Source organism: Gobius niger, assembly GCF_951799975.1.
Source record: "Gobius niger genome assembly, chromosome: 11".
Lineage (NCBI taxonomy): Eukaryota > Metazoa > Chordata > Actinopteri > Gobiiformes > Gobiidae > Gobius > Gobius niger.
The window spans coordinates 19872641-19887555 of NC_136862.1; the positions used below are offsets into that span (position 1 = coordinate 19872641).

The 14915-nt window shown below is 41.7% G+C and overlaps 1 protein-coding gene across 4 annotated transcripts in view; it reads right to left on the reverse strand.

Annotated features, from left to right (window-relative positions):
• Positions 1-14915, reverse strand: part of LOC306970873 (rho guanine nucleotide exchange factor TIAM1-like) — a 62083-nt gene that overhangs the window by 24225 nt on the left and 22943 nt on the right. For all 4 annotated transcript variants that reach the window (XM_079566923.1, XM_079566920.1, XM_079566922.1 and 1 more), the window contains exons 3-11: positions 13866-14500; positions 12836-13122; positions 10772-11044; positions 10260-10491; positions 9416-9588; positions 8104-8328; positions 6169-6354; positions 2803-2949; positions 2642-2716 (exon numbers count right to left, since the gene is read on the reverse strand). In XM_079566923.1, the coding sequence (XP_079423049.1) occupies positions 2642-2716; positions 2803-2949; positions 6169-6354; positions 8104-8328; positions 9416-9588; positions 10260-10491; positions 10772-11044; positions 12836-13122; positions 13866-14493 (2226 nt within the window). In that variant the 5' untranslated portion in view covers positions 14494-14500. The remainder of the gene's footprint in view (positions 1-2641; positions 2717-2802; positions 2950-6168; positions 6355-8103; positions 8329-9415; positions 9589-10259; positions 10492-10771; positions 11045-12835; positions 13123-13865; positions 14501-14915) is intronic.

A 14915-nucleotide genomic window follows, 5' to 3' on the forward strand; every position in this document is an offset into this window, starting at 1 on the left:
TCAGATAGTAGCTACAGCTCAGATGAGAAATATAGTAAAAGACAGAGCAAGAGAGGCTTATAGCAATCACCTGGACTAGGTAATTTAGTTGAAGATGATTATTTCTCATTCCACAGGCATCATAAGTTCATCTAATCAGATAACCTCAGCTCACAATTTTAATATCTACTGTATTTTGACTATAAGTCGCTCGTGAGTATAAGTTGCACCAGCCACCCTGGTGCGCCGTTAGCCTCTCCCGGCAGCGTGTTGTTCAAGCACACATTTGCACACTCGTTCCTCTAGCTTTGGCCATCTAGCAACTAGCCCGCGATTAGCATTTTTTGTTTTCTTCATTGCAGTAAGAGTAACCTCCGCTTTTCGCCAGTCCCTCACAAGGTTCTTGCTCACTTCAAACTTTCTTTCTGCTGCTCGATTACCATTTTCAGCTGCATATTTCACTACTTGCAGACGGTAATCTGTAGTACGATGGCTTTTGTTTTGGTGGCTTTGTGTTCAGAGTAGCAGATACTGGTACACCAGCCTAGAGCGCCCTCTAGCGGCTGTCAGGGTGAAAAAAAAATGAAATTATATATTTTTATGTATAAGTCTCACCTGAGTATAAGTTGCACCCCCAGCCAAACTATTGAAAAAATGTGTCACTTATAGTTTGGAAAATACAGTATATAACAATATAACATGAGACATAGTAAAGACCGCACATTTCACTTGTTGGAACACACACAAAGCTTTTGAGTTCAAATGCTCTCAAAACATTCCTATAATTTCATTTCAAAGTGACAGGTTTCTAAAACCTTACACATGATTTGTTCTCCCTTTTGAGTCTTGTGAGTCTTTTAAAAGGAAAAAAAAAAATATTACAACGACTGCTCAATTAATCATATTGCACTTTTGGCTTGAATTCATACAAAGTGCTGTCTTCTTGCTCCGCTTTTGAAGCCGTCTTTTGCCAGCGTCATAAAATATAAAACTCTCAGTCTTGTCCTTGTGCAACCCTCGGGTAATTGGACGTTCTCGGCTTGCATTTCTGATAGGACTTTGCCTGAAAGTCTCAATCCCATCATGTCTTTTGAATAATGAAAAGTTACTCGTTATTTCAAACTGCCTATAAGTTGCAGCAGTCAATATGGCAGGGAACAGATGGTGCAAATCTGCCAAGTCCCTCTGATACCGAGCGCCAGAATAATTAGACGAAGCATCAGAAAGCTAATGATCTGAACGTATCAGATCAAATTTGCCTCAGCGGGATTAACAGACAGAAAAAGCCCTCAGTCGATGGTCTGTGATCGTGATTGGTTCGGAGCTCCGAGCAATTACAAAGAAGAAAAGGATACTATGTCGCAATGTTGATGAGCGTGGGCAGAAGAAGATGGTAAAGGTGGAATTACAAACAAAATAGCTACGGAAAGTGTACAAAAAGGTAAAAGTCACAACCACAAGATCATTTTCATAAACTAAAAAGGAATTCCAATAATGCTCTGTGTTTGAATATCCTTAAAAACACTAGAATTCTGCTCTCATATGACAATGAAGTCCCTGGCAAAAACATGAGCTAAATATAAACTTACCTTATGTTCCTGTGACAAAATGTGATGAAATGTGATGAAAATGTGACGGAAATGTGACAAAATGTGATGAAATGTGACAACAATGTGACAAAATATAACAAAATGTGACGAAATGTTACAAAAATGTTACAAAAATGTGACAAAAGAGTAACAGAAAAGTGGCAACAAGGTGACATAAAAGCAAGATGAAATGAGATGAAAATGAAACAGGACAATGACAAAAAAAGTGACAAAAATGTGACGAAAATATGACAAAATGTGAGGAAAATGTGACAAAAATGTGACATAAAAGTGAGATGAAAATGAGGATGAAAATGAGGATGAAAACGCAAAAAAAAACCTGATAAAAAACACAAGGAAAAAGTGACAAAAACATGACAAAAAAGCAACCAAAGAATAACAGTTAAGTGACAAAAAAGTGACAAAATGTGAAAAAATGTGGCAAAGATGTTACAAAAGAGTAACAGAAAAGTGGCAACAAAGTGACATAAAAGCGACGAAAAGAACTGTCAAAAAATGACTACAACACAACAAAATAACGCAAGGGAAAACATCTGTTTGTAAGTCTTAGCTTTCAAATGAGGTGTTACACGACTGGACCACGTCTAAAACTATGAAATTAACCGGCACCATTACTTCATTTTGAAAACAGGAAAAAGATGAGGGCCTTAACTCGAGCCTCGATTCATCTTAAACTTCACCCCACATAACCCCCAAAAGCAGAACCAGAGCAGCAAAGGGATATTGGTTAAGTGAAAGAGGGTGGAAAATCCAATGATGTTCATGGCCTGAGGGTCTTTACGAGCCCATTATACTGATACAAGGGTTTATCAGCTGCCTCTGTGATTTCAATGCAGCGCTATGAGCATACAATGACAAGGAGTTTGCCCTCAGCTCTGCAATTTAGATTTTCTGTCGAGAAAATGCCAATGCAAGAAGCAAAAGCGATAAGTGGGGTTTTAGCTCAGGGCAAAGCAGTCCATGTATCTGCAAACATTTTATCTGATGTTGAACTCTATCACTCTATTAGTGCTCTTTTGAGAAAGGCTATTCTAAATGTGTTGAATTCTTACAGATTTCTCGCTTGAGGAGTCTTCAAACATCCGCTCCAGAGGTTTTCGGACCGGCGCCATCCCATCAACAAACACCTAAAAACATGAAGCAGGTCACTTTTAAGTCATATATTCCTTTGCTTATACCACACAATTCTACATACCTTTATATTATCACGCACCTGGTTGATGGAGGGGTGTGCTTTGCTCTTCCTTTTGGAGGTGGTGTCCAGGCCCCACAGGGAGGAGAATCGGCTCCTGCGTTTAGTGGAGGCGCGAGGCATGGCTTGGTTTCTCCGTCTGGTACCGCATTCTGTTCGAGCCGACACCTGTGATTTACACATTTATTCAGCGCTGAGCAGTGACAGACATGCACCTTTTACATGAGCCATAAATCTCTTCAAGTGTGACAGTGCCTTCGCAACCTGTCCTCACCTTTTGCACCCAGTCACTGTGATCGGAGACAGGAGCGCAGTCACATGTCTCAAAGCTCAATGTGATTCACAAATATGCACTTAAAGATTGTCCCTGTAGGAACAGTGCAGCATTAATTAGATCAATGCTATAAAATTATCTTTGAGCCTCAAACCTAAAATGTTGTTTTCTTAATATACTAACAGGCCATACAAATATAAAAAGGACGAAATGTTTTATATACTGGGATCACTACTTACTAAATGATGTGATTTGTATGTCGAATAGTTCTACACTAAGCTACTACTACAAAATAGAGCAGAACAGCTAATTAATAAATTAATTAATCCAAGTTAAAGCAGTACTAAGTAACTCATGCCCCTAGAGGTCATAAGCGCCACTGCAGGTGTCGTAGCATGTTGAGCTTTTTTACTCATTATTTGTCCGTGAGAGTAAATACTTTGCTGATGGAAAAGACAAAGGGAGAGAGGGATATTGTACATCCAATTACACAATGGAGATATTTTTTTTCACTCAAACTTGGCTGTAAACTGTTTAAGAGGCGCAAGCCCACAGTTTGCTTTGCCCGGGAGCCTGTTAGCTTCTTCTTCGTGATTCCATTAGTGTGTATTGGTGGCTCCGACCCGGTGGCAGGAAAGCTGCAGTTGTGGTTTTCTGGCCAGAGACATCAGAGGGAGATGAAAGACCCCCCAAATCAACCCATCCACAGTTGCATTACCCCCAGAGGGACTACTAAAAGGATTTATTAAGGTAAACAAGTTACTTAGTTCTGCTTTAATTACTGCTATTTCACCTAACCCTTGCGTATTCAATGCATTTTAACATAATCATATGTTCCGAAAAAAGAAAACTAAAGGTCTGTTCCAAATGCCTTTATAAACACTTTCCAATAATCTTGGAAGTGCACACAGTTCCATGACTCCAGATAATGTATTACAAAGTATTTACTATAAATAGAGCAATACCCTGGGAGTGGTACATTCAAGTAAGTACTGTATGTTCTCTATAGAAGGCAGTGTTATACATTTTTTGTATTTCTGGGTTGCAGCTGAGCTAAATGTTGACAGGGAGAATTTCTTCATCTGAGCTGAAATGGCTGTTTTATAAAGCGCTACAGAGCCACACACACACAGTGCACACATTTCAGCTGCTTATGACACAAAATCAACACTTTCAGCCTCCCGCTTCGTGTAGTTTGCTGTCCATGCAAACAGGAACGAGTGTTGGCAGTTCTGGGTTAATTCACATTGAACCACTGGGCCACACTGACTCACTCTGTGGTCTGATACAACGATGCCTTTTACATGAATGTAAGGCCAACTGTGCACACATTAGCACAGCCGCGCGTGGGGGTCGGTCTCTTTTCATAACGAACAGTTCTTATATCAGAGTCTCTTCCAATGTGTGCAGTTGCAAGAGTTACACTTAGTTTTGTGTTAATATTTTGAACGCTGCAGTATTATTGAGGTTTATGAATCAACGTAATTGTTCATCCTATGGGAAAAGGTTTGTGCCACAAGTGCGTTATTTAGGTGGCTGCACCCTGAGCAAAAGTAAGTAATTTAATGTAAATTAACTTTCAAACTATTTGCCCATTCACAAAGTTGCAAATCAACACCTTTAGGCCTGTAGAGGTAAATATGTTATGTTACAGCACGCCAATTTGAAATGTAAACTAAATTAAAAGCAGCATGACTGTATTATGTGGAACTCGTGACCAGTAAGGAAAAATGTTTACACTATACCAGACAGTGAATGAGGTTGAGGGAAGACGTATAAAAACGCAGACAGATGTAGATGCGACCAGACTAAACAAGAGTGAGTACATGAGACAAAGGATGTGGGGGGCGTAGGCGGATAGTGGGGAGAGAGGGGTGCAGTGCAGTAAAGGGTGCTAAGCCTATTTGTGGGAAAGTGCCTGAGGGATGGCAGCTCCCTAACAGAGCAAGTATTGATCTGCCAATCACCAAAAGACAGAATCAACCTTTGACAGCTTGTGCCTGCACAGGGGACTGTCAGGTTTTTCCAGGTGAAAGTCAATGCGTTTAAAAACCCTTTGATACCATTGACTGTATGATAAGTTAAATGTGTTATGGGTACACACTTTTAAAATCATTTACATTACAGGTCAAATATCTATGTATTGTATTCCCCTAGCCTGTTCTGTTTTTGTTATGGCTCTGTGATTTGTTTCTTCCTGCTGTAAATGTAAGAGACATTTAACAAACATTTCTAATTTGGTATTACATTTGGTAATGCCAAAATTACAGCAGTAACAAATGTAATACCAATATGTGTGATATCTAGTTCTATTATTATCTATTGCGTGTACGTGAGAACAACTCAGTTGCCTGAGGTGAAAGTGTCTCATAACCGTTGACTTCCTGGATACCGAGCACAAGGAACATGCCGTTCATACCGTCCATACTGCGTTTCATTTCGTACATTCTTAGGGGACCAAGGTGTCAATACAGGCTGAGTATAGAACATGAGGTAATGAGCTGACTCTGGGCCACAGGCCAAAGCTGTCATCGCCTGCAACAATATATATTGGCAGAAAGCTTTGTTTGCCACTCAGAGGTTGATGATATGGAGACTTCAAAACAGTAGGTGATGAATAACTAGTTGGGGATAAGTTTACAAAAGGTTCACCAAAGGAATAATACTTGGTCTGAATTTTATTATTGCTCATATGTTCTTCTTGATTATTTTTTTGTGTTCCTCCTGCTTATTGATCATGGGAAATCCAAGATTTAATGTTCTCACGCGTACTTACCGTCTTATGTAACACAAACAACAAGTCACAATTCACAAGCACAGAACTAATTTACCATTAGTTTTGGTCCTTGTGAAGAGAAATGTGTAAAATACCTTTTAATACTGTGCAAAGACCTGAGGGATACCCATTTCTGCTTTGAACATTTTTATCCAACAAAGCGTGGATTTCTGTCTTCTAGGTTGTATTACAAAGTTAGTGTAGGTTGATGCGGCCTTTATTGCTCATGACATTTTCTAAATAGGCATCCCATAGACTCTGCACAGTATTGTATAGAAGTTAATTGTGTTATAAACTGTAAAGGAATAAATAAATATTAGTATGTTTATAACCATACCAGAGCATGGAAAGAGGAGACAGAGAAGATCCCTAATCGTCCCATGGCCAGTTTGGAGGGCCGTGAGGCACAGCCCAGCAGGCGTTTAGGATTGGGAGGCTCACTCCCCTGCAGACTGGCCAGGTAGCACCGGCAGCGGAACAGATCCATGTGAAAACGCTCCAGGTTTTGTTCCCACAGGAAGATCTGAGGAAACACACGGATATAGAAACCAACAACAGATTGGTGATTGTGCAATGGCAACCTCTAGAGATAAGATACATAACTCTGGGAACTATGTGAAGAGCTCTGCTCCAAAAAAGCAAGTGACCACAGCTAATTACCACAGTTTGTCTTTTTGGTTTGCTTCATACTGTACCAGTTTAGACATTCTCCCATTTTTGCTTGGTGTTCTGTGGGAGTGTGGAAAACGTTTACAGAAACCGGCCAGAGCTGATATAAGAATACATTAGTGTCTATCTACTCTAGGTTTGCTTCTGGCAAATATACTTGAAATCATTTTGAATAAAGCATTCATTATATAAGGTAAGATCACTGTGTTGGTCTAATAAGTGGTGCGATGTGGGAGTGTTGTTGAAGCATTGCTCACTCACACACAGCCTCCACTGGTCACTGACCTGCTGCGATATGTACAATGTATCACACTGTGGGCTGTGGGAGGTGGACTCAAGCGCACAAGACACTAACTTGGCTTGAGCTGCACTAATGCCAAAGAAAATACTGCAATGCTGTTTGTGTATGCATATCTGAATAAAGGGAAAATTATCATAAAGCAACTTTCTATCTTGTAGTTGATCTATGAATCAAATTTACGCAAAAAAAAGAGAGATTTGTGTGTATTGGACTTTGTAATATGAGTGGTCAGCATTGTGCATTGACTTTTGATCACGGTGGTCTCCACAATGCTCCGAGATCAATTGTTTTGTAGGTTTTCTGGTGAGAGGGTCCGTCAGCAGAGAAAACCTTCCAAACTACTCATCCTGGAGCGTCGTAGAGACCACTGTGATGGAAAGTAAAAGCTCCATGCTGACCACACATACAGCCTCTGAGTCAGGTCAGATACGCACAAATATCAACTTTTTTTCTACATAAAAAGCTGCATAATGCACCTTTAAATCTACACATGGCCGCAAGTTACAAAGAACATGGTTGAAAAAGATTAAGCTCACTAACACGCTTTGGCCTTGTGAGACTGAGAGAGTTGATCTACAATTAAAACTATTTCCAAAACTATTTTTAAATAGCACATGTTAACAATAACATACGTCAATGAATCAGAATAAGAACACACCTTCAAGAAATGTCGTAGGCGTTTACTATAACCATTCGTTCAGGCTTTTTGTGGTTTCATTCACTGAGTAAGAACCTAATGCCACACAATACAGAGACCTGCTCAAACAAGGACGTCCATTATGTGGTGAAAGCAAATTCTCAAGCTCAATTTTCATGTACACACAGAAGGATGTTCATTCACAGTGATTTACGAACACATCCGGACACGCAGGGAGTAAAGTACAAGGCTTTACGCTCAAAGTTTCCCTCCATGTGAACAAACCGGATCTGAAGGCGGGTCTAAACCAAAACTGTAATTAAAATAAATGGACTTTGCCTGCATGTGTGTGCATGTAAGTGTTGACATTTCCTTGTATACTGTAGTTTTTGCATCATTATTATGAATGAGAAGAACAAGCTGTAAATTGGGAAACATTTGTGCCTGGAAATATTGTTGAGATGATGGCATGCAGTTCAGATGATTTACTGCACCATAAAATTCTGGGTTGCTTTCATCTAAGTCAGGCAGAAAGTAAAAACATAGACTAAACAAGAGGGTCATTGCTTAATCAAAAACACTAAAGAGAGAAAGGAAAAGTAGTTTTAGTCAGGGCACCACTTCAACGACATAAACGGTCAAACATTTCTTCTTAAACATTTTACCTGCTCCAGTATGGTCTTCCTCTTCTTGGTGTCTGTCACCGTCGACAGCTGCATGTCTCCCATCTTCTTCATCTTCTCGTCCATGTCGATTTTCTGCTCCAGTTTCCGGATCTCGGTTCGAAGCAGTCGGACCGTGTCGTCTCTGTGGTGCTGTCGGGCCAGAGCCGTGGCGCAGGCCGAGTGGATCGCGGTGATCCAGTTCTCCAGCTCCGTCTGACTCGAGGTCTGGAAGAAGAAGGGGGGAAATGACTTCAAAAAGGCCAATAACCACTACGAGCAAGAGCCTCTATGAGCTATTTTTGAGGAGTAAAAAGTGCAGAGGTATTTCTGCTTAGAGTGACTATGGAAAATGAACAGATCGTTTCATTTCATTGTAACACTATCATTAAGACAAATCAGCAGATAATTACCAGCAGTAGAAATAAGGAAACTGCCAGAAAACAGATTTGATGCACATGCCATATTAACCCTCAGGGGAACGGTGGCCATTTTTCCACACATTTGTCATTGTAATACTTATCTCCTCATGCATTGATTGGATGTCACAGAGGACAGCTGCCGTGAATATACACAGATATAATTCCACGTCACACAATGGACCCTGCTGTGGATCACTGTCACAGGCGACAGTGTGGCCTTTAAACACGTCACACATAAAACAAACACACAGTGCCCCATCTCCCACTCGCCGCTAAATGTCAGGTACATGTGTCCACTCTCACAGGCTCCCCAGGGGAAATTAGAGACTCTGTGCTCATCAGTCTTTGTCTTTCGGGGACTTGATGTTAAATTAAAAGCTCATTAATGACAAAAAAAAGAGTTTTACAAATTGAATTGTTATAGACCAGCATGGTTCTCTAACGGCAGATGGGAAATGATGCTGTGGTCTGGATTTCTTTGAAGATGAAAACCAATAAATAATTGACTAATCCAATGAGTGGAATTACTTTAAAATTCAGATCAAAACTAAATTGACTTATTTGTGTCAGGCCACTTAAGGGGAATAATTGCTATCTTTAACAAAGTCCCTCTACAGGTTCCGCCGTATGTGGAGGAGCAGTGGCTCTTCTATGAGCTCGTTCCAGCTGACTGAGCATCAAAACCTATTCCTTGATGGAGATCCCAATAGGAAATACTGGTGTATCAATTGCAAGCAAGAGATTGGTACATAACCACACTGCAATAGGACCCGAGATATTACAAACGCTTTGCTTTTGTAAGAACGCAGAGTGAAAAGTTTAAAAAGCACTCGGCCTTTTTCTGCATGTTGTTGTGATGTAACTGAAAAGTGTTGAAAGGCAGTGTCTCTCACCTGGAAAAGGAATGCATCTCCAATTGAGTTACTGAGGCAGAAAACAAAGTCTTTCTTTGGATGTTCGGGCACAGCCTGCACAATGCTGTTCTCCACCCACAGCGCGTGCTTGGGAGTGCTGTTGTGGTCTATACCTGATCGACCGTCTGTTTCGTACAAGTAGAGAGTTCCACCTTGAGAAAAACAAACGCATAAAGTTATTGTTCTTGGATTAATGGGAAAAGGCTTAAATCAAGTCAATTATGTACCCTTACAAACACAATAAAGAAGATGTATGATCTGACTTTAGAACACAATTTCTGCAAAATGACAACGCCTAATGTGAGAGGAAAAAACAAGCTTGGGTCAGGTGGACAATGCAGTTATTTATCTAAGGACAGCCGAGGTGACAGACAGGAATGCGGCCGCAGATGCTCTGTCTCGTGCATTTGAAGGGGACAAGATTGGATTACACGTGAGGGGGAGCTGTAAAATTAAATTGCTGGAGGGAGAGAGGCGAGGATCCACGAGGCCACACACGAGGGGGTGCGAGAGGGGACAGTGGAGGTGAGAACCAAGGGCGCACACTGTGGTTGGACTGATGTGATTACAGCCAGACTCCAGCACAAGACAGAGATTTAACAGGAGAGGCCAAGGTGAAGATATTCATCTGAACCTAACAAGATGGCTGAAAAATGACACGAGGGTTTTCTTTTGAAGCTGCCCCATCAGGCAATTGCATCTTGGCAGACAATGATGTATCCTTTCAGTTTGTGGGCCTTTATGGCTTTATTTTGGTGTAGAATAATAGAGTTGATGTTAAAAAAGAGACTAACTAAAAAATACTAAAAAATAACTGTATTACCTCTTAGCGAAACCCAGTAGCGTTTCCATTTGCGTCTTGTGGCTGTCTCCACTTTTTTGTTTTTCTTGTGAACCAGGAAATTCTTGACAGACAGCGCTCCTGCCTTCCGGACGGTGCCTTGAGCCGAGCCGATCGCGGCGTCTGAGGGGAAGACGCTGCTGAGGGTGCCACTGCTCTGCTCATCACTCACCGCTGACCCGGCCTCCTCTGTGCAGTCTCTGCCCTGGTGAGTCTAAAGAGACAAACAGCGTTCAGACAGTGCATCAACGTCTGACCTCAAATCGAGATGAAGATATGTTGACTTTGTAGTTTACTGTGGAGGCTTTACTTTTACTCTCTCTGTGATTAGGGGCCCATTTTTCCAGTGGTCAGTATGTAGAGTTTCAGAGTACTTTGAGTGTCCTTATGGTGCTACCACATTACTGTATGTCTTGAAACTTCAAATATGGCACTTCATCTTGCCTTACACTACATTAGACACCATTTTGTGAAAGTTTGTCAACGTTACATACCCATGCCTGATTGTCCAGCTCTTTGCGGAAGTTCTCGTAGATCCCCCCTCTGCCCCCTTCGACCCCTCTGCCGTCCCCCCCTCCGGCGCTGCTGCTGCCACTGTCGCTCCCGTTAAAGATGCTGCTGTCTGCCGCGGAGTACACGGAGAAGGACGTGGACATGGCCTTACAGCGCCGGGACAGGAGGTCCGCCTCTCCGTCCATTTCCGCAGTAACGCCGTCGATACCGCTGTCGCCATATTCACTGCCCTCACCCAAAGCGCCAGAAATGTCCTGTAGAAACCAAAAAAAAGATGGCGTACAGGGTCGGTCAGGGGAACTTGAATCAAGAAAGACACAGGTAATTCAAGGCACTAAGTAAATCACAAAGAATGCAATTATTTGGGCAGTGTAATATCCTAAAACTCTATTCTCCATGTGATTTTAATCAGTATAAAAACTCCTAACATTGTAGTTTAGACGAACATGTGCTGAAATGCTTGGGATTTTTGTCTGGTTAAAAAGTTCAAAAAGAATAAGTTTGCTGCAGATAAAGTATTCAGGAAGTCAAAGGAAACTTGTACTTTTCGCCGCAGACTCTTTTCTTTTCTAAACGATACTCAATGTTTTAGCACGTCTCTTTGTTTTGCTTGTGTTGTGATGTTTATTTTTATTTCATCTAACAACTCCCTCCACTCGACGTGATAAATTTATAATAAGCACTTAGGAAGCAGCGCTGTCCATGGGAGACGGGTAAAGCCTGGATGCTATTTTTAAACTATTTTTGGTATTTCATGCATAAATAACACAAGAGATAGCGAAAGATTTTTAAGCCCCCTGTTACTTTATCCACTCTGAGGCTTTTACAAGTGGATGCATTGTAAAAGGCTGTTTTGACCTTCTAAGGGAATCCCCTGTTTGACCAATGTTAGGGCTTAAGGTAACAAATAGCTTGAGTGAGTCTGCAACGGGAAACCAGGTCAGTGCCTCCTGGACGTCTATACATTACACGAAGAGCCAGACCACACACAGTAAAAGTCTCTGGTTGTCATTAGTTTGAGTTTCTGGTTCATGGCTCGTGAACATTTGTGCATCCTACAGTCGGCTCATGAGGAAACTTCTCAATGTTGTTGGTGTTTGGTTGGAGGCAGGGAGAATTTGCACAACACAATGCTTGAAACACTTGCAGTACATTATTATAAACTGATGGTGAAATAAATACTGTATATATCTTGCTGATTTTAGTACTTTGGAGTTTACCATGTTTAGTTCTGCTGTAAAAAGCATTAATTATACAGCAACTAACTTCTCATTATCTTTCTGTGAACATAAACTACTGTTTTCTAAGCAGGATTAGCCGAGACGGCATCTCTGGAATCGCCCATATGGTCATGTTTGAAGCAGTTGAGGGGGAAAACAAAGAGGAGAAAGTAAAAAAAAACTGCTATACTAAATGCTGAATTATAAATATAGTTTTCTAGCCAATAAAGATACAAAGACATGGAGAGGAGTAAATTAGTTTAAAAGCCCATTAATACATAAATAACAGAGAATGCTAATATGATGCTTTATGTTAGCATCATGCTACACGCTAACGCTAGCTATGACGGCTGATTTTTCACTTCTACTGCGCAATCCGCTGTGAAAAAGCATCCTTTTGGACCCAACTTGACTTTATATGTATGTGAAAAATAAGTTCGTAGTCTTCCACAAAACTGCCAAGAGTGTTTCCCAAAACATACTTCCTAATACCTTTAATTTTAAAGTTGACACTAATGTTCCAATTTTTATTTTTGTGTCTTACATCTCTGTACAGTCCTTACACTGTTTACCCTTTTATTTTCCTAATGTTCTGTTCCTCAATGAGATTTTGTATTATAAAAACACACACCCCTCCCCCTCTGCGAGGCCATGCCCCCTTGTTTGACGCTATGCCATCTGTATCTACTGTGCATGTTTTGGGTATTTAAAAAATGTGCCACAATTTTTATTTATAACACAAGAGAAAGTAAATGCTATAACTAACTGCCCCACCAAAGACCCATAGTTACTGGGAGTCGAATTACCGAATGAAGAGACACTAACCTGTGTAGTCTGCGCTCTCCGTCCTTGAAAGGTAGGGCAGGGCGGCGCAGGTATCCCCAGCCCTAACAGACCTTCAGAGAGGCAGTGGGACCTGCGACAGGGGAGCGTGAACGCCCCGTACCCGCTGCCCTCTTCATCTGTGGGAGACATGAGCCCCTCCTCTCCCTCCTCTTCATCGCCGTCACAGTCGGGCTCTCTGCGGTTTTTGGAGAAACGCTTTCTCTGCCCCCTGAGGCCTGGGCTCTGGCTGCACAGATGGTCGAGCGACGATGCCCTTTCGGCAGAACCTAACACACGCAGGGGGCAAATGCAAGACAGTTATGTGCATACTCCAGGTTGTTTAGCAAGGTCTGCAGGCTAGACACATCATCAAGTAGCTACAGATTTATTGGAAATATTGACGCCTTTGATGATCATTAACCTCATCCTTACACCCTTCTTTTTGTAGTATGGGATTTCTTTCCATATTCTCCAGCCCTGTCCATTATACTGAGCGGGCTGGCCACATGGGGAGAACACTAAAATGTCGACTTTGTGCAGTTAAAGCACCCGCTGCCTCCTGTTGATTTCCAGCTGCTTCAGCCCGGCATCAAAGCTGTGCTGGACTTAAGTACGGACAGAAATGGGGCTCAGTAACCTTCAATCAAAGGCAGTTAGCATTTCTTTTTGACATTTCTGTTGCATTTTCTAAAGATATTTCGTCAGAATAGATGGTATACTTTTGGGAGGGAAATGGGGGAATAGAAGTGAATAAATTACTCATTTCTGTGGTGTATTTCTGTGGCAATTGAATGAGAACCACTTGTCATCTTTGCAAAAACGCTCAAACACTCATTTGTCAAGCGTAGAACCAAAAATTGCTAATCACTGTACCGGTAATCATTGATTTTTATGGAGTCGTATATTTCTCAAAATAAATGTAAGAAAAAAACAGTTGACAAATCTTTAGTACAGTGGAAAACTCCCGAATGAGCTTGTACAAACATAATGCGCTGTTCTAATTATTACATTTACTGACAGCCCCCCTCACCTGTGCTGCCTCTGGGATGGGTGAACTCTTCCTCCTCAGCTGCGTCGATGATCTCCTCTGTGCTTGTCATATGGCTCAGGTCTGACAGGGAAAACTCCAGGCTGTCTTCCCTCCACATGTCGGCAGACTTTGAGCGCTTCTTTTTGAAACTACTGCTACTGCCATCTTGACTGCCCTCGGTCATCCTCAGCATATACCTCTCATCTGGATCCTCCCCTTCCCCCATGGAATCCTCCCCTCCATCCGGCGCGATCGTGTCTGCCTCTGAAGTCTCCGGCGTCGGCGTTGCCAAATTGTCGTCATCATTCTGAAAAGACTCTGGTCTCAACGTCATAGCCATGCGCTGTGTCCAATGAGGGTTGATCCCGAAATCGCCAAATCCATCTGGGGCGTCGAAGGGGTCGATTCCGTTCTCCGCTAAGGATTGTGGGATACTGGGAGTGCTGGAGGAGCGGGTGGACGCCTCGGAGTTACGGTGTTCTTGTTTGACGGAGGAGGAGAGTCTGGAGCGCCGCGTGATGGTGGGTTGCTTGGTGCCGAGGCGGAGAGAGCGGGACGTGTGTTTGCGGGATATGTGTCCAGAAGCGTCCCGGTACAGGTCCCCATTCTGGCTCTCCACGTTTCCCATGATTTAACTGAGAAGAAATTAAACAAAAAGATGTGTTAATAGATCACCCCAGTTAAGTTTTTATGGTCTTCCATAAGGAAAGTTTTATTTTCAACAGACCAGGGATGAGATAATGATGCAATGACCAAAAGGTCCTCATGATTTAAGTGCCATCGTTTTTGTAACCAAGATAATTTCCTTTGCTGTTCCTTGTTAATAATACATTTTGCATCAAACACCCACAGCTAACTGGTTTCTTTGATGGTACAAGCATCTTAAAGGGATATTTCAGGATTTTTGACATAGGGCCTCATTCATTTCTGGAGATATTTTTTTAATTCATGCAGTTCTTATATTTGAAGAGTTTAGTGGAGCTAGGCTAGTGCATGTCTATGGTAACTAGTAGCCTGCATTAAAAAACCTCTTCAAAATCATGGTGTAGT